At 38.1% G+C, this 19125-nt stretch overlaps 1 protein-coding gene across 2 annotated transcripts in view; it reads left to right on the forward strand.

The window, feature by feature from the left end:
* Positions 1-19125, forward strand: part of LOC126475377 (cyclic GMP-AMP synthase-like receptor) — a 353607-nt gene that overhangs the window by 151730 nt on the left and 182752 nt on the right. For both annotated transcript variants that reach the window (XM_050103201.1, XM_050103202.1), the window contains exon 6: positions 17954-18112. In XM_050103201.1, coding sequence (XP_049959158.1) covers positions 17954-18112 — 159 coding nt within the window. The remainder of the gene's footprint in view (positions 1-17953; positions 18113-19125) is intronic.

The following is a 19125-nucleotide window of genomic DNA, read 5'->3' on the forward strand; positions in this document are numbered from 1 at the left end:
CATATGGTCTTGCACTGTGGGGCGGGGCAGGGTTTCCAAAACTCATGTGGACCGAGTATTTAAACTCCAGAAAAGAGCCTTGAGAATATTAGGCAAAAAAGATGCTAGGACATCATGTGAGGGATTGTTTATAGAATTTAAAATTCTGACTATCTATTTTATGTATATATTTGAAACAATAGTATTAACTGTAGAAGATAAGAAATATACATGTCGTAATGCAGAAATTCATGATCACAATACTAGACAAGTACAAAATTACCATATGATACACAGAAGACTGAAAGAAACAGCAAACAGTCCATATATTAATGGAGGAAAATACTTCAATGCACTGCCAAATGAATTGAAGGTAATAACTGGAGAGACATTCAAAAAACATCTAAAATCTTGGCTTACTGAGCAGTGCTTCTATAGCCTACTGTAGAAACTAAAATTCAAAGTATTATTATGTCACATAATTTGGATTGTATACTGTTGTATTGTACTGCCAATTGCTATGCATGTAATTACATGTTTCACACAAATAAATTACAAAATTACAAATTACCTGAAGTACTGCGCCATTGAGCCCCTGTATGTCATTGGCATTTATTGTTCCGAATACCATTTTGGGCAGTCTGCCTCCCACTTCTATCCACTTTCACTCTCATCCTTTTAATGCACATGGTTTCAAATCTACAGCTTGTTGCAACTGCTCCTTAAGGTGCTCGTACAAGAGACATAGAGCTTGGTACTCCCCTAGTATCTCACATAGCATCCTCTTCTCTCAAGCTTCCTGGTATTATAATTCCAAAAAAAGCTTAATTCAGCCTTTTTACCTAGTTCCTGATTCTCCATGCATCATACATCAACTTCAATTTCCACTTGTTATTGTTGAAGATAATGCCTTCTGCTAGATGATTAGCACCTCGCCCTTCAGTGGTAGTCCCTTGCAGCTGCACCTCATGGCCATCGTTGTCAGTGGTGTCATCTGCTGCAGGAAAATCGTAATCACTCTCCCTTCCTTGGCCTAAGTCCAGCACCTACAGATACACATAACAACACTCCTCATACAAAAAAATGAACAATAGCTATTCCTGCCATATGAAATTCCTCAAAAATAGTCTGTGATAATTTCAATGTGTATTTCCTAAAGGATTAGGACAGGAAAAATGATCTGGAGACTTAGTTTGGATCCTACAATCTAGTCTCAGTAATTAATTTTCCAAGGTAGGTGGATAAAGACAGTAGTGTCCAAGTGCAGACATAAAATTTAATCTGTTCCATGATAAATTCATATCATTATTTGAAAATCTCTTTCTGCGTAAACTATTCAGAAATGACACTAAACAGGCATGTAAAAACCATGGATCACTGGAAGGATTAAGGTATCTTGTGAAAGAAAAAGGGAATTGTATCCGTTAGCAAGAACCATTAAATATCTTGCAGCAGTTGCACACTACAAAAACTACTAAGAATACTAAGAAACATTATTTAATAGTTAAGGAAATGTACATTATGTCATACTCACAACATCTTTGTTTTTAGATATATTTTTCCCACGTGGAATGTTTCCCTTTACTATATTCACAACACTCTTAGCGCTATATGAAATGTAGTGCAATGAGAGACATGAGAACAAGTTAAAGAACGTAATAACATTGCTATTGACTTAAATAGAAGGGCAATAAATGATGAGTCACTGGTAGGAAGTCCATGTAATAACCATTTCTTAGCTATAGTACAAAAGATAAGGACAAACAGTCCAACAGAAAAAGCACAGTAGTATGCTGAAAATGCAACTCTCATCAAATTTAACCATATGATTGTATCACCAACTTCTCCCTCTGAAATTGAGAAAATTATATAGTCCATTGAAAATAAAAGCTCATATGGATTTGATGGAGTTACTAACAGAGTACTTAAGATTTGTTCCCATATACGAGGATGAATCAAATGAAAACCTTAAATTTGTAATAACAAATCAAAATTTCATGCCGTTATCCTGTAAGCTGGTACGCGTGCTACAAACAGCATGCAGAATGGCCTCTAGGTGGCAGTATAGTGCAGATGCACACATACTGTCGCAGTATCAATATAAAGATGGTTGCCCCACTTGTGACTTGCACCAGGGAAGAACAGCGTTCTGTTATTCGGTTTTTGTGTAGTGAAGATGTGAAACTTATTGAAATTCTTTGATGAATGAAGGTGCAGTACGGTGATGCATGTTTGTCACAGCAGCAAATCTACAAATGGAGTAGGAAGTTTGCAAATGGTGTGACTTCAGTGGAAGATGCTCCTTATCCAGGTCAGGCACAACAAGTTGTTATTCCACAGAACATTGCAGCAGTTGAAGCCATAGTGAAGGAAAACCACCAAGTGACACTGAATGACATTGCAGAATTTTTACAGATTAGTCATGGGTCATCACACCACATTGTGCATGATGTGCTCCAGTTTCACAAAGTGTCTGCAAGATGGATTCCACGGCAGCTGACTCCTGAAATGAGGGAATGACGTGTTGATGCTTATGAAGAACTTCTATTGCTCTTTGAACAAGAAGATGATGGCTTCCTTGCAAGGATCTTTACTGGGGACGAAACCTGGGTTCACTTCCACCAATGGGAAATGAAGAGAGTGAGCAAGGAATGGCGCCATTTGTCATCACCAAAACCAAAGAAGTTTTGAATAGAACCATCAGCAGGGAAGGTTATGCTGACTCTCTTTTGAGATGAAAAAGGCGTTATTTTGGAGCATTACATGCCTAGAGGGACCACTGTCACCAGTGCATCATACACAGATCTCCTAAAAAATCATCTGTAGCCTGCAATATAATCAAAGCAACATGGATTGCTGTCACCCCACACTGCCCATACAACAGTTGCAACAATTACATATCTGCATTTTGAGTGTCTTCCTCATCCACCATACTCACCAAACCTTGTGATTTCCATATGTTTGGACCACTCAACGACGCAATGGGAGGAAAGAAGTTCCGTACTGATGAAGAGGTACGCCACGCGGTGCATGAGTGGTTACGTGGACTAACAAAAGAATATTTTTCTAAAGGAATTTTTGCACTTTGTAAGCGCTGGAGGACTTGCATTGAGCACCGATTATGTTGAAAAGTGATACAGCTTTGCACCATTTCTGCACAATAAATAATATTTAAAAAAATATTTGAGGTTTTCATTTGACTCACCCTTGTAATAAGCCCTGTCTGATCTGAAATATGTAACACATCAGTTACTCAATGAATTTTTCCATAGAGACTGAAATATACCATTGTTAAACCACTCTATAAGGAAGGTGATATGAGAAGTACCATAAACTGCTGACCTGTTTCACTACTGACATCATTTTTCAAAATTTTTAAGAAGCTGATGCATTCTAGAGTAGTACCCCACCTGAGCAAACTCAGCAAATCATGGCTTTGTTTACAGAAGAGTTGATTCACTGAGAATGTCATTTACATATTTATTCACCAAATTTTGAAAGAAGCATTAAGTACAGTAAAAAAATAGCACCTAGTAGTATTTTCTGTAACCTGTCTAAGGCATTAGATTGTATTGATCACAATATTCTCTTACATAAACTGATGTTTTATGAGACTGATGGTACTCCCAACCAATACGTAATGTCCTATCAAAGAATACAGAAAGTTGTCCTTGATAATTCAACCACTGTAAGCATGGCACATTCTTATGACTGAGGATAAAGCACTTATGGGGCTGCATAAGGGTCAATCTTAGGTCCACTATTGTTTCTCATCTGTATAAATGATCTTCTGTTTAATACACAACAAGCAGAGTTATTTGTTTTCACAAATGAAACTAGCACTGTAATCAATCCAAACCTACAGGCAGCAACAGAGGAAATGGTACATGATGTACTTAACAGTGTCATGGATTGTTTTTATGTGCATGGTCTCACTCTTAATCTTAAAAAAAGATGCAGTATATTCAGTTTTGCACATGTGGAGTTACTACACCACTGATAAGTCTAATTCTCTGTGAGTAAATAATAAAATGGATGGAAACTTCAAAATTCTTAAGTGTTCACACTAATGAGAATTTCAACTGAAAAAAACACATTTTAGTACTCTTAAAACAGATTATCTAGTTTAAATTTTCAAACAATCTAACTCAGCTTGAAGGACACATAAAGGGTGACAATAATTGAACTTTATGAAAAAAAGTAAATTATTTACAAACTATGACATGCACATGCATTATTCAACATGTAAACATCGGTACAGATATTCAGATTTAGGTGATGATATGTTCGATATACTGGCCATCATTGCCGATGATGTGTCGCTGACAAATAGCGAAACTCTGCGTGACCCACTGAAGTGTCATCGTTGACCTCCTGAATGACTGTTTTCATTTCAGCAGTGGTTTTGGGATTTTTGCTGTACACCTTGTCTTTTATATCAGCCCACAAAAAGGAGTCACATGTGTTCAGTTCCAGAGAATATGGTGGCCAATTGATGCCCAAGACAGTTGCCTCTGGGTTCCCCAGAGCCAGAATGTGGTCCCCAAATTGCTCCTCCAGGACATCAAACACTCTCCTGCTTCAATGGGGTTGAGCTCCGTCCTATATGAAGCACATCTTTTTGAAATTAGGGCCACTTTTGAGAATGGGCAAGAAATCATCTTCCAAAACCTTCTAATATCATTTGGTAGTCACCATGCCATCAAGGAATATTGCACAGATTATTCTGTGACTGGACACTTCACACTTCACAGTCACCTGTTGAGGGTGAAGATACTTCTTTACCTTGAAATGAGAATTCTCTGTCTCCCAGATGTATCAATTTTGGTTATTGACAAACCCATTCAAATGAAAGCCGGCTTCATTGCTAAACCAAACCATACAATTCCCATCATTCCCTGCAACCAGTCATGCAGTTTGAATGTCCTAATGCAAACTGTTCTGAAGTTATGGTGATTTTATTTTATATAGTTCAGTGGTTGTCACCCTGTATATTTGCCTGATGTTCGGCAGTTCTCCTGTCTTTTGTGTGGAGAATTCTTGTGTCTTTTGTGTGGATTTTTGTTGAGTTCCCCATTCAGTTATCCGCCCCACCCACCCCAGTGAAATTCCAGTCCACCATCTACACATACCACTCCCTGTCTGACTACTCTAAGGTAGTATCCACAGTTGACACACATTGCAACACAGATTAAATACTTAAAAATACAGTTAAAACACTGAACACACTATAAACTACATGAATTTTGGTCGTTTACAAACTGCAAAAATTAGGCCTACAGGTAAGCGTATCAGGTTTATGTTATAATATAAAAAATTAATTATTTCTGCTTAAAACAAGAACTCACCACTTACTTGATTGTTAATTAACTTATTCACCATGAAATGTGACTTTTAATTGCTACTTATCATCAGTATTATTTGATACTGGTTGACCTGTGTTTATAATTTGTTCTCTATCCTGATCAGTCACTGATGGGTAATATATTAATGGAGAAATAAGTAAATGGAAGTATTCATCAAGAAAAGGTATTATGTTTTGAATAATAGTAACAAACATTATTCTAATTCCAAAAAATTGATATCATTATAGATGGTATGGTTTACTGTATAACATATAAAAAGCAGATATTGTCTTTTTAAAATTAATTTTGTTTTTAAAACTTATTGGTTTTACAAAATTTCTTTGAAGATAATGGTAGCATTTATAATGTTATCATCATTTACTTTTTGGCTGCATGTGTCTGTAACACAAACATAAATATCACTGAATTTTGCAAACACATGAAAAAGCCAAGTGTACCTGTCCAGTGAAAAAACAGGTTCTGGTAAAGACAATCCTTCACTTTGAAGCATCTGACTTTGTGCTTTATCAGTGGTCATAATGAAGGCTGCTTTTATTGGGAATTGTTTTCTTATCATTTGAAAAGGCATGGTTGGATCAGAAGGTATGACATTAATGTGGGGTATGAACATGGTTTTATTAAATTGTTGAATTTAGCAGAGCTGATGTACTTGCCTGAGTTTCCACTAATCACTGATTAGAATTAAGATTTGTAGTTAACATAATAATAGCATTTTCTTTAAAAGCAACTGGTGAGGTGGTAAACCAGATATATTTAAAGGGCTCAAGGATTTTGTGGGTTACAGCTGGACATTGTGTATTTCTTTGAGTTGGACAGAATCAGAACTGAGGCAAACCTTTTGAAATGACATGTTTATTAAATGTAAAAATCATAATTTTTTGGACATATAATTGCAATTGAATAGAATTGCAAAGCATTATGTCCATTGATTTCTGTTTCATTGAAAAATGTGGTAACAAAATCATTGTATTTACAATAACAATGTTAATGAATTTTGATAATTTCATTGAAATAATCTGTTTGATTTTCTAAACCACAGTTACCCCATTCAGTGAAAATAGGATCACCATTTTCCCTCATATTTTGAATCAACTTATGAATTTTAACATGAGACTATAAGGATGATTGTTTAATTGTAGTTTCAACAATGCCATTTCTATAGGCATGTCTAAAGACAGGTAATACTTAATGGAAATTGCCAAAAAACAGAATTATTTTGCCTCCATAAGGGAGATTATTATTCATTATTTCCTTTAAAAGTCAATGAACAATGCTCAGCACATGTGTGAGAGCAGCTGAAATTCCACTTATGAGATCACACCTCACAGAAGTTAAGCATCCTTGGTGTGAGTGGAAACTGTTGTGACCAACATGTTCAAGATGGGCACAGGTAGTTTGAAAATCAAATGTGATATGCATCCAACTGATAGGACATTCACAGTAATGACTTTACATGAAGCTGTTAAAACTATCTTGTTTTCACCTCATAAAACATGACACAAAGTTTTATGAACAAGTGTTTTACTGGAGCCTCCTGATCCATTAAAGAAGTAACAGTTGGGAATCTTATTTCTTATTGAATGTATGATTTCCTCAGCTATTGCGTTCTGTACTTTGTTTAGCTTCTTGTAAACTGTCTTACCATTCATACCTTCTTCTTCTACATTGTAGGCTTCTGTTGTGTTTTGTGCGACATATACAACAGGGGCTGGCAGGTTGGAATGTCGGAAAGATTTGCCTTGGTATGTAAAACATTCTCCATGTCTAGCAGTGTGAGGTTGTAGGCTCAGGTGGCATGAGCTGTCTCTGAAAGTCTTATGAATATTCATCCTGAAATGCTGTTCACAACTCAGGTATATTAGCAGGAAACACAATATGTAGATGATGGCTAAATGTCAATTCATTTGCATTGGCATTTGGTGTCTGGCAGCCTGCTGCAAGCATTCTTTCCATTCAGCATCCTTAATGACTAAATGTAATTTTTCTGCAGCTTGGAAAAATAAGTTCAACAGAATTCCATCAACTGTGCATAGATCCTCAAATGAATGCAGAAGTCATGCAGAAGTAATTTTGGTGTTAGCAAGATTGACAGTGCAGATGCGTTGAAAGCACTTAGTATTTTTCTTAAAATAGTCCTTTGTTCTTTTGCCCACACAAAATGTTGTGGAATTTTGTAGCAATTTTCCTGGCAGGTGGTAATATTATCATTGCCTAATTTAAAAAATGCCTTGAGTTTGGAGCCCCTGTGAATATTAGCAGCAGCCTTGTACACAACCTGAAAGTATGCCATGTGTTCTTCTGGTAAATGGGTAGGCAGCTGCTCGATCATATGAGATCAGAGGAAAAGTCCCATTTGTGCAGTTACCATAGAGCCTCTGGTGGACTCACATAATGACAACTCAAGTTAATATCCACTTCATCAACAATGAATTTGCTGTTAACTTTGAGAAAATGAACACAATTGTGAAGCAATGCAATCATGTTCTCTATAAACAAACAAATATTTAACGGATTTTTCTGAGGAACAATGCTCAATATTGATATGAGTGCATTATTTTCTACTGAGAGAGCTGCCGTATGGTAAAATCCACCAATTATTGATGATAAAAGATTGAATTCTCACTGTAATGCCATTTTTGAATTGTCTATCATTAGAGTAGCCATTAAGATTTAAATTAGATCCCTCCTGATAACTCTTGATTTATTTTTGTTTTTATATGCATGGACTGTTTTGATTGACAGTACCACAATTCGTGTACCATGCATTCCTGAATAAGTTCAGAAGGTTCAAGTTCTATTTCTTTCTTTGAAAGTTCTCTACAAATTAAAGCACCACATCTTCAGCTGAACGTAATTCCTCTTCATCTGACGGAATGAGCACACTGTATGCATAATGGTCCCCTCTCTTTTGAATTTTGGTAACACAAACTTGACCACTTACTATGCCTAGTACATATTTTTTTTTTTAAGAAAGATCAGGTAATAAAACCCTTGAAACTAAGTCAAGTCTGTGCTCAACTCTTTCATATACACATATCAAAAACAGTTTTGCATCACCCTGGTTCCCAGAACTCCTGAAGATTGTATCACAGACACTGTCCCTTTGAATGTTCAGAGATGTCACTAACCTGCCCAAAGATGTGAACAACCATGCATGAGCAGTGCTCATTAGATGGAGGAGGTCCGACAGCCAATCAGTTCCAGTCATTCCATCAGGAAGGAGGCACACAGCTTGTGTTGTCTGTAGTTTAACCACGCCTAAACTGTCAATACCACGGTTCAATTGTGTCCGCATTGTTACTTTGTGCTAGGAAGGGCTCTCAACAAGGGAAGTGTCCAGGCGTCTCGGAGTGAACCAAAGTGATGTTGTTCAGACATGGAGGAGGTACAGAGAGACAGGAACTGTCAATGAAATGCCTAGATCAGGCTGCCCAAGGGCTACTACTGCAACTACCTATGGATTATGGCTCAGAGGAACCCTGACAGCAACACCACCATGTTGAATAATGCCTTTCATGCAGCCACGGGACATCATGTTATGACTCAAACTGTGTGCAATAGGCTGCATGATGCACAACTTCACTCCCGATGTCCATGGCGAGATCCATCTATGCAACCATGACTCCAAGCACTGCAGTACAGATGGGCCCAACAACATGCTGAATGGACCGCTCAGGATTAGCATTACATTCTCTTCACCAATGAGTGTCGCATATGGCTTCAACCAGACAATTGTCAGGGACATGTTTGGAGGCAGCCCAGTCAGAATGAATGCCTTAGATACACTGTCCAGTGAGTGCAGCAAGGTGGAAGTTCCCTGCTGTCTGGGATGGCATTACATGGGGTCGACATATGCCGCTGTTGGTCATGGAAGGTGCCCTAATGGCTGTACAATATGTGAGTGCCATCCTCCGACTAATAGTGCAACCATATTGACGTCATATTGGCGAGGCATTCACCTTCATGGATGACAATTCACACCCCCATCATGCACATCTATTGAATGACTTCTTTCAGGATAACGACCTCTCTCAAATAGAGTGGTCAGCATGTTCTCCAGATATGAACCCTATCGAACATGCCTGGGATAGATTGAAAAGGCCATGACCCACCAACCACTCTGAGGGATCTACGCCAAATCGCCATTGAGGAGTGGGACAATATGGACCAACAGTGCCTTGATGAACTTGTGGATAGTATGCCATGACGAATACAGGCATGCATCAATGCAAGACGATGTGCTACTGGGTATTAGCGGTACTGGTGTGTACAGCAATCTGGACCACCACCTCCGAAGGTCTCACTGTATGGTGGTACAATATGCAATGTGTGGTTTTCATGAGTAATAAAAAGGGTGGAAATGATGTTTATGTTGATCTCTATTCCAATTTTGTGTACAGGTTCCAGAACTCTCAGAACCGAGGTGATACTAAAACATTTTTTGATGTGTGTAGTTTCACATTAGAGATAATGTAAGTCCATTTGGAGTTGCACGTAATTGTGAGAAACAGATCAGGCTTTCCCATGTGGGCAAAAATGGCCATTGTACCTTGATAATTATGAACCATGTTACAAGGGTTGCAAATATAAGCTGCAGGAAGAAGAATAGGAATCTCCACATCTGTTCCTCTTTGTTCAACATCATCATTAAGGAAGTACATCAAACCTTTGCACCTACCAGCTGTCAGTTCTTCTTGATATGGTGAAATGATTGCCAACCTATAACCTTCTACTTCGACATAACTATCAACAACACATTATTGAAATAATGTACTGGAAGCCTGAAGTATACTGAAATATCTCTAACTGCTAAACAATAACAACAGTACTGTAGCTGCACTGTGATTGTTCTCAATGCATTAGGCTGCACTTGTGGCTTACATACAGTCCATCCAGAATCGCCACATGGAGAAACCAAATGATACAACATTGGATCAGAATGCAGGTTCAAGTGAGGTATACAATACAAGTAAGATATGGAGTATTTTCGTGACACTGTTCTGTTATTAGTGATGGAAACAGCAGCCACCTCACTGATTGTAGGCAGATTGGATCTTCCAGGACGCAATGTATTGTTAGTAGTGAAATATATTTTAAAATCAGGTATTTTTTGAGCTATATCTTTCATGTATTCAAACAACTTTGTGTAAGAATCATGTATATCATGCGTTGCTTGCTGTTTAATCATTATTTCCCTACAATAGGTTCTGTTGTCTTTATTCATTGTGTGTGTGTGTGTGTGTGTGTGTGTGTAATGTAAAATCAAAATCTGTAATGATGAGGCCAGCGTAAATTGGTGTACCTCCTGCAGGAGGTTGCAAACTTCGTGCCATACAATACATTTCCCATGTATTTTAAAACAATATAGACCATTGCCAGGAATATCTGTTGAGTTAAATTGTGCTTAAGCAAATACCAGGGCATTATTAAACTGTCAAACATTTTTGTAGGTATTTTGTAGTTTAGTCATTATTCTGCTCTAGGAGATTTTAATGCTCTTGACATTCTTAAATGGGTTCTAAGTTAATCTTTTCCTTGTGGCGATACATGGTAGCTGAACTGTCACTGAACTCCGCTGCAAACACCTTTCAGAGAAATATATGCTCATTTGGCCAATATTACCAACAGGAGGTTGCAAACTTCATGCCATATAATACACTTGCCCATGTATTTTAAATCAGTATAGACCATTGCCAGGAATATCTGTTGAGTTAAATTGTGCTTAAGCAAATACCAGGGCATAATTAAACTGTCAAACATTTTCTAGGTATTTTGTAGTACAGTCATTATTCTGCTCTATGAGATTTTAATGATCTTGACATGCTTAAATGGGCTCTAAGTTAATCTTTCCCTTGTGATGATACATGGTAGCTGGACTGTCACTGAACTCCTCTGCAAACACATTTCAGAGAAATGTATGCTCATTTGGCCAATATTACCAACACTCTGTGTTTGCACTTCATTGTCATTAGGGAATAGGCAGGCAGAACAATATGTTTTGGAAGTTGTGTAGTCGCCTTGCAATGATATTCTGGTGGAGTTGAAGTAGGTAAGTTGGTGACACAAATTCCTTCTCTTGCACAAATTATTGCCATTTTGCTCTGAATCAGTCTTGTTTGCATTGCTCTGAGCTTTTCTTTGCTGCTGAAGCTGAAATTGTCTTTGTTCATCACTTTGTCTGGAATTTATTGTTCTCTTTCCCCCCCACCCCCATAAATATTCAGTTCTTAAGACAAATTAATAAGAAATAAATATTTATCACCACTTGCCTGGAATTTATTCTTCTCTTTCCCCCCACCCCCTAAATATTCATTTCTTAAGACAAATTAATAGGAAATAAATATTACCACCAGTAAATGTTTGTTTTACCTTCACTGTTAATGCAGAGTAATGGTTTTGAGATTTGGAGAAGTGCAACATAATATTGCAAACATTGTAAACTAATGAATAATTAAGTTATAAAAATAAATATACAGATTAATGGAATTTAGATTAGGAGGAGTGTAACATAACCATGCAGATGCCATAAACTGATCATGAATTCAAAGTTGAATACATTAAGTTATAAAAGCAAATATTATTTACATGTGTTGATGAATACTGATATAATTCTTTTTATTTGTGGCATAAACAACATTTATTTAAAGGACGTAAACAACTCCAACTGCTGTTGTGCATTACAGTAAAATTAGATTATCAATAGATGTCACCTTCTAAATTTATTATATCTTTGTGTATGACTGAAATTGCATGATAGACAAAGATCTGCAAAGAACGTAAAAAATGCAAAAACTGTTGTGCATGTTAGTTAAACATATCGTCAATAGATAGTATCTCCTATGCTGTTATAAAAATGTATGCAAAGTAAAGCTTTTTAATGAAAATAATAGCTGTAAACTATTTGTGTATTTCTCATCATTAGTGGTGAGGAAAATCTTGAAAATGATGTTTCAATCATTAATTTTTATTGAGTAATATGGGAAATACGGCATACCAATAAAAACACACCATTGATAAATAATATATATAATGATTAGACAATGTTTACTACTGGCAGAAAATGGTCTATTATGTGTGATGTGATTTTATGTAATAATTTAAAAACAAAGCCTCATGTCATGAAATATACAATAGCCCAGATGAAGGAGCTGCAGAGGAATGAACTTGCTTATAAAATATTCTTCACACAAGTCTGTTGTGAAGTTCAGCTGACTCACCCCTTACTTGTACAGAGTAATGCATTTCATAGTTTTTGCATAACTCCAGCTTGATGGGTAGTAGCAAATAATGTGGGTACATATGTGTATTGTCCCAACTAATGTCCATTAATGAATGGTACTGGTCATTCATTAAAAAACATTGGTTGGGACCATACACATATGTATTCATTTTATTTACTGGTATTTTGGATGGACATTTTACTCGGCAAACATTTGTTGGTTTGAGAATGGGCATTGTCCGAAACCGCTCACCGACTAAATAAACATCTATTTTAGTTGTAACTCTTGCTGTCTCTTTTTGCCTCACATTTTATAGTATTTCACATCTTCATTGAACTTGTCTTTAAACTGGATAACACATGGCTTGTCTTTGCTGGTTCTGATGCATCTTTTGTTCCCACAAGCTACAGTTTGTTCATGAACTTTTTTCCTGTTATTAAATTGTGAGAGCAAAATGCGTCACCAATTTTGATTTCCACCACATCAAATTTTTAGTTATTAATTCTGTACGTTTTGATTATTTCCTGAATGTCATGCAGATGGAAGTTGTCTGCACTTCACCTTACTCTCAATTTGATTGAAATTTTTGTCCATGGCCAAGTAGCCAGGGAGTGGGATTAAAAATATCTGAGTGATCTTGTTCTTGTGCTGTGCAGGGTCTTGAACTACTCACATCAGATGGTTACAAGTTAGATATCGTACATCCATTTTGGCCATCACATGAGTGACCGAAGTACTATCACTTCTTTTGTGAGTTTACCATTTAAATATTTCAAAAGACATGATCATATCTCATCAGGTACTTGGGTTGATATTTCCTCACACAGAAGTTATATAGTTCCTCTGGATGTACCCAATTGAGGATAACCTAAACTGAAGCAAGAAAGTGATGTGTGCAGTACTGAACACCTGTGGGAACTTTTGGGAATGAAAGCAGAAGTACAGCTACAGCTTTAATTGCTTTCTCTTTGTATTTTTACTATGTTGCTTAGGCGAGGCCAACATGTCAGTAAAATGGCTGTTTTTCTTAATTTACATCTGGGATCATCTCCAAATTTTCAAGAGTTATGTCACATGCACTTAGAGCTTTGGTTTTAATTTGAGTTATGTAACAGTTTTTGAATGTTTCTTGACAACAGAGGTACATTCAACACGATGATATTTCATACTTCTCATAATAAAGTGAATAAGCTACACTCCTGATGTCCATGATGTTCTTGATGTTCAACGGCTGCAGTAATCACATTAGATAGAATATATCTCTCAGGATAACTGTGTGTATTCCTTTACTTAGCTCTCATTTTGCTCCCTAGATGGTACCACGGCACACTCCTATGTAGTTAGTTCACATTCACATGCAACCTTAACCCCTATAACTGCTCATAACTAGTGAACATTTTATACATTTTTAAACAAGTTTACATAGTTTTAAGAGTAAATATACCTTCACTACTTGACTGTACAGATGGTAGTTCATACTTATCACTAGAACCAATTTCAATGACAACATCACTTTCATTTGACTGATGTGAACTTGTGTCTGCAACTCTGCCCACCATCTTGTCAGCAGATCTAGCTCATGTGTGAACTTAGGCTTTCCCAGCAAATTAACTGTTTGTACTGTTCTCGGGTCTCCAGCCAGGTGCAGCCACTTTCAAACCACAGTATTTCGACCGCGTTCCTTGCCGTCATCTTCAGGTGATACCTGCAGACTGAGCATCTCTGCTGAATCTCCTCCCTTTTATACTCTGATCACTCCCCACCCCTTCCTCCCACGTCCTGCCACACGTGGCACTGCGTGGAGGGGTGGTGGGGAGGGGCGGCCTGCCGGCTGCTGGATGCGAACTGTGGACCATCAGATGTCCTGTGGCCTTTTCCGGGTGGGGAAGTCACTTTGGGTTGGCGCTGTGCTTTTAGTTGGCTGAGTGCTGGGTCCCAGGCTTTGCTGAGGTTGAACCCGGCATCTCTGTTGATCAGCCCATCAGCTACACATATTTCAATCACCTCCTTCAGAACACAGTCCCAAAAAGACAAGGCCTGCTGTAGAACTTTTGTTTTCACATACTTCATAGTCTCTCCAGTATCCATGTAATGTTCCGCAACTGCAGATTTTGTAGGCTGCTTCAGTTCAGTGTGCCTTCTGTTTTCCTGGCATCTTTCTTCAATTGTCCGTACAGTTTGCCCAATGTATGCCGTAACGCATTTACACGGAATATGGTAAACACCTGGTTTGCGGAGCCCCAGGTCATCTTTTACTGTACCTAGCAGGGCACACATTTTCAGAGGTGGGCGGAAGACACATTTGATGTTAATTCGAGCCAGAATTCTGCCAATTTTGTTGCATACTTTGCTGGCATAAGGCAGGTACACCATTGTCTTCTCATCCTCTTCGTTCTCTCTCTGCTGGGCTTGTGCTTTCAGCCAGAAAGCACTTTGAATTTGACTCTTGTTTTATCTGCTCTTCTTGAAAACGCCCTTAAGGTGGTTAAGTTCTCCTTGTAGCCTTTCCTCATCTGATATTGCGCAGGCCCTGTGTACCAGTGTTTGCAGTACAACCTAACGCGGTGAAGGATTATGGCATCTGGTAGCATGGAGATACAGATCAGTGTGGGTTTCTTTCCTGTATACACTTGAGGATCCACCATATAGAAAAATGAAGGGAGACCCAACCAACAGTGTAAAAAAGTGCCTGCCAAAGGAAATCATCAAGAAGCTCTGACCTCAAACTGCTGCACCCTCAAGGCTATATGGGTTACCAAAGATGCACAAAAAGCTTGTTCCTTTGCAACCTATCATCAGCAACATAGGCGCTGCAACATACCAGCTAGCTAAATATTTAACAGAAGAATTAAGCCCTCACGTCGGGAAATGTCAGCATCACATCAGGAATTCTGTACATTTCATTCAACGGCTGCAGGAGCTGCACCTCTGTAACCGTGACCTCATGGTGAGCTTTGATGTGGTCTCACTTTTCACCAGAGTGCCACTTGATGACTCTCTTAAGTTGATTAGGGAGAAATTCAACCTGACAATGACTAATCTTTTTGAATTTGTCCTCACATCAAAATTCTTTCTCTTCAATCGAAACTATTACGTACAAATGGATGGTGTTGCCATGGGGTATCCCCTGTTACCATCGGTAGTGAACTTATTTATGGAGGACTCCAAAGAGAAAGCACTGGAAACTGCAGCACTGAAGCCTATGTGCTTTTACAGATATGATGATGATACATTTGTGATATGGCCATGTGGAAGAGAAAAACTTCAAGAGTTTCTCCAACATCTGAATTCTCTGCATCCTAACATCAAATTAACCATGGAGGTGGAAGATAATGGTGAACTCCCGTTTATGAACATCCTAGTCAATCACAAAGTGGATGGCACCTTGGGACACAGTGTATACAGGAAAGAAACCCACACTGATCTGTATCTCCACACTACCAGCTGCCATCATCCTTCACAGCATGAGGGTGTACTGCGAACACTGGTACACCCTCGCAATATCAGATGAGGAAAGCCTACAAGGAGAACTTAACCACCTTAAGGACATTTTCAAGAAGAACGGATGTAACGAGAGTCAAATTCAACGTGCTTTCAGGCAGAATGTACAAGCCCAGCAGAGAGAGAATGAAGAGGACCAGAAGACAATGGTGTACATGCCTTATGCCGGCAAAGTATCCAACAAAATCGGCAGAATTCTGGCTCGATGTGACATCAAATGTGTCTTCTGCCCACCTCCAAAAACACGTGCCCTGCTAGGTTCAGTAAAAGATGACCTGGGGCTCCACAAAACGGGTGTTTACCGTATTCCTTGTAAATGTGGTAAGGCATACATTGGGCAAACTGTACAGGAATTGAAGAAAGATGCCAGGAACACAGAAGGCGAACTGAACTGAAGCAGCCTACAAAATCTGCAGTTGGGAATATTACATTGGTACTGGAGATACTATGGAGTATGCGAAAATGGAAGTTCTACGGCAGGCCTTGTCTTTTTGGGACCGTGTTCTGAAGGAGGCGATTGAAATACATGTAGCTGATGGGCTGATTAACAGAGACGCTGGGTTCAAACTCAGCAAAGCCTGGGACTCAGCACTCAGTCATTTAAAAGCACAGCGTTGACCCAAAGCAATTTCTGTGCCCAATTAAGGCCACAGGACATCTAATGGTTCACAGTTCTCGTGCAGCAGCCAGCAGCCCACCCCTCCCAACCACCCCTTCATGCAGCACCGCATGCGGCAGGTCATGGGGGAAGGGGTGGGGAGCAATCAGAGTATAAAGGGCAGGAGATTCAGCAGAGACGCTCAGTCTGCAGGTATCACCTGAAGATGATGGGCAAGGAATGCTGTCAAAACATCGTGGTTTGAAAAGACTGCATCAAGCTGGAGACCCAAGAACAGTACAAACAAATCTAGCTCACTTTCTCACCATGAATAGCTGTAGATCTGACATACGCCAGAAGTGCAAACACAAAAAATTTCTCTCATTGTCGAACCATAGTGTTACTTCATTTTGCCACATGAATATTTATCATATTCAAGGTCAGTTGCTACAGGAAACTCAAAATATACAAATTTGTAGTTGTTTCAATCTGGGAAAAAACCTCCCAGTTGCGAATACCTTCATAGTCTCTAGGAGAGTGGTGTGTAGTGGATCAGTTAGTACGTCTTGAGTTCATCACGAAAGTCAGTTCTTGTGATTTTCCAAGTTGGATCTGTGGGATTTTATGTATTTTGTTGAGTATCTCACAGTTGATATGTTTCAGCAGTTACATTAAACAATGGAAAGTCCAGGATGGAATAATTTCATTACGAAAAGGATAGATTTCTGCCCACCACACATAGGAGGCACTGAATCCAAGTCAGATCCAGTCCAAAGATCATTAAACTTCTATCTTTACACAAAAAGTCCTTCTTGAGAAGTTGAAAACACACACACACATACACACACACACACCCAACACACACACACACACACACACACACACACACACACACACACACATGACTGTTGTCTACAGCTGCTCGAATCCTATGTAGGTGTGGTGTGTTTTCTGCTTCTGAAAAAGTAATTTTTGTCCAACAGCTTAAAGTTTTACCATCTTTTAATACCTGATATAGACCCTTCACACCTGAGGATTATTTCACTGTGAATCATCATGTTTTTTTATTGAAAAACAATTTCCTTGTGATCTACCAGTAAATAGATTACTGTTATTTGCAGGATATGTCTATTAATGAGCATTGTGATACCTGATAGAGACTTGTTGGCTGCACTGGTGGAAAATAAGTGTTGTAATTAGTATTTACAGGCCTTCATCTATTTTGTTTCACTTGATATTACTTTCCCATTTTCATACTCTAATATAACATGTTTGTTTCTTAATTCTAGTTCACGCCATCTTGTCATGGACCTGCTGTTACTCTAACTGTTACACATATTGAACACCCAGAACTATGTTTATTACTTGATTTTGTTCCTGTCTTTGTATTTGAAAAGTGGCCAACAATAGAAAATTTGCGTAAATGGGAGCCAGAAATGGAAGAACATGTAAGTATTGCAATGGCCTTTTCCATTTGTACACTGAATTTATCTTACATTATGTATAAAATGACTGTAAAGCTTTATAACCATCACTAAAAACATAAACAATTCTAAAATAAAAAAAGCTTGCAAAAGTAAAACTGTTCCTGACAAACCCTGTTATGATGATGACGTTAGCCATAATTTGTTGTTTGTCTCCTTGCAGTGCTATTTAGACAAACTGCCAATGTTAACAATGTCTGCTGAATGTATTAGTGCTTGCATCCTAGTTCATAAACTACAAATAAATCAAGGAAAATATCTGTTGCAGCCGCAGTTTCATGGGACATGAAAACTTTTCAGTTAAAAAATCTCAAACTCACCACACTTTTGTTACATTTCTTCCTTATTTGTAAGTTTTGTGAACCAACTGACATATCATTTAAATAATAGCTACTCAGAATATAGTTGTGGTATTTTGTGGTTGAGAGTGTAACATACCACTTCAATTAGTTTTGTATAATGACTTGTCCTCTGGACACACTTTTGTAATCATTCTGATGGAAGCACGGCTGAAAGGTATGTTCGCCTTACTAAACTGGAAAACTTTACTTACGTGAATATCTTGAATTTGGCCACATTTTCTTTTTTTCATGCTATGAGCTTGGTATAGCAGTTTGGCTGAACAAATATATTTACTATATTTAGGCTTGTCAAGCTAATGGTATGTGAAATGTCAAATACAACAGTTTCTTCATTGAATCTTCTGTATTCATAAATTTTTTAGACAACTCAGTCACTCTCACAAAAGGCCCCACAAGACTCTTCATTCCACAGCTAAACAACACTACTGTTTACAACCATCTCTTCAACACCTTATCATGCAATCATATTCTTGACAAGTGTGAATGAGAAGAAAGGCAAAGGTTCCATTTGAGGCAAAGAGGTTTAGATAATTTACATCAGGTAGATTAGAGGCCGACAGGGGAACAGTAAATTATGGAGTTCCATGTGGTTCTGTCCTTGGTCCCCTGCTGTTT

Source organism: Schistocerca serialis, chromosome 4 (genome assembly GCF_023864345.2).
Source record: "Schistocerca serialis cubense isolate TAMUIC-IGC-003099 chromosome 4, iqSchSeri2.2, whole genome shotgun sequence".
Taxonomy (NCBI): domain Eukaryota; kingdom Metazoa; phylum Arthropoda; class Insecta; order Orthoptera; family Acrididae; genus Schistocerca; species Schistocerca serialis.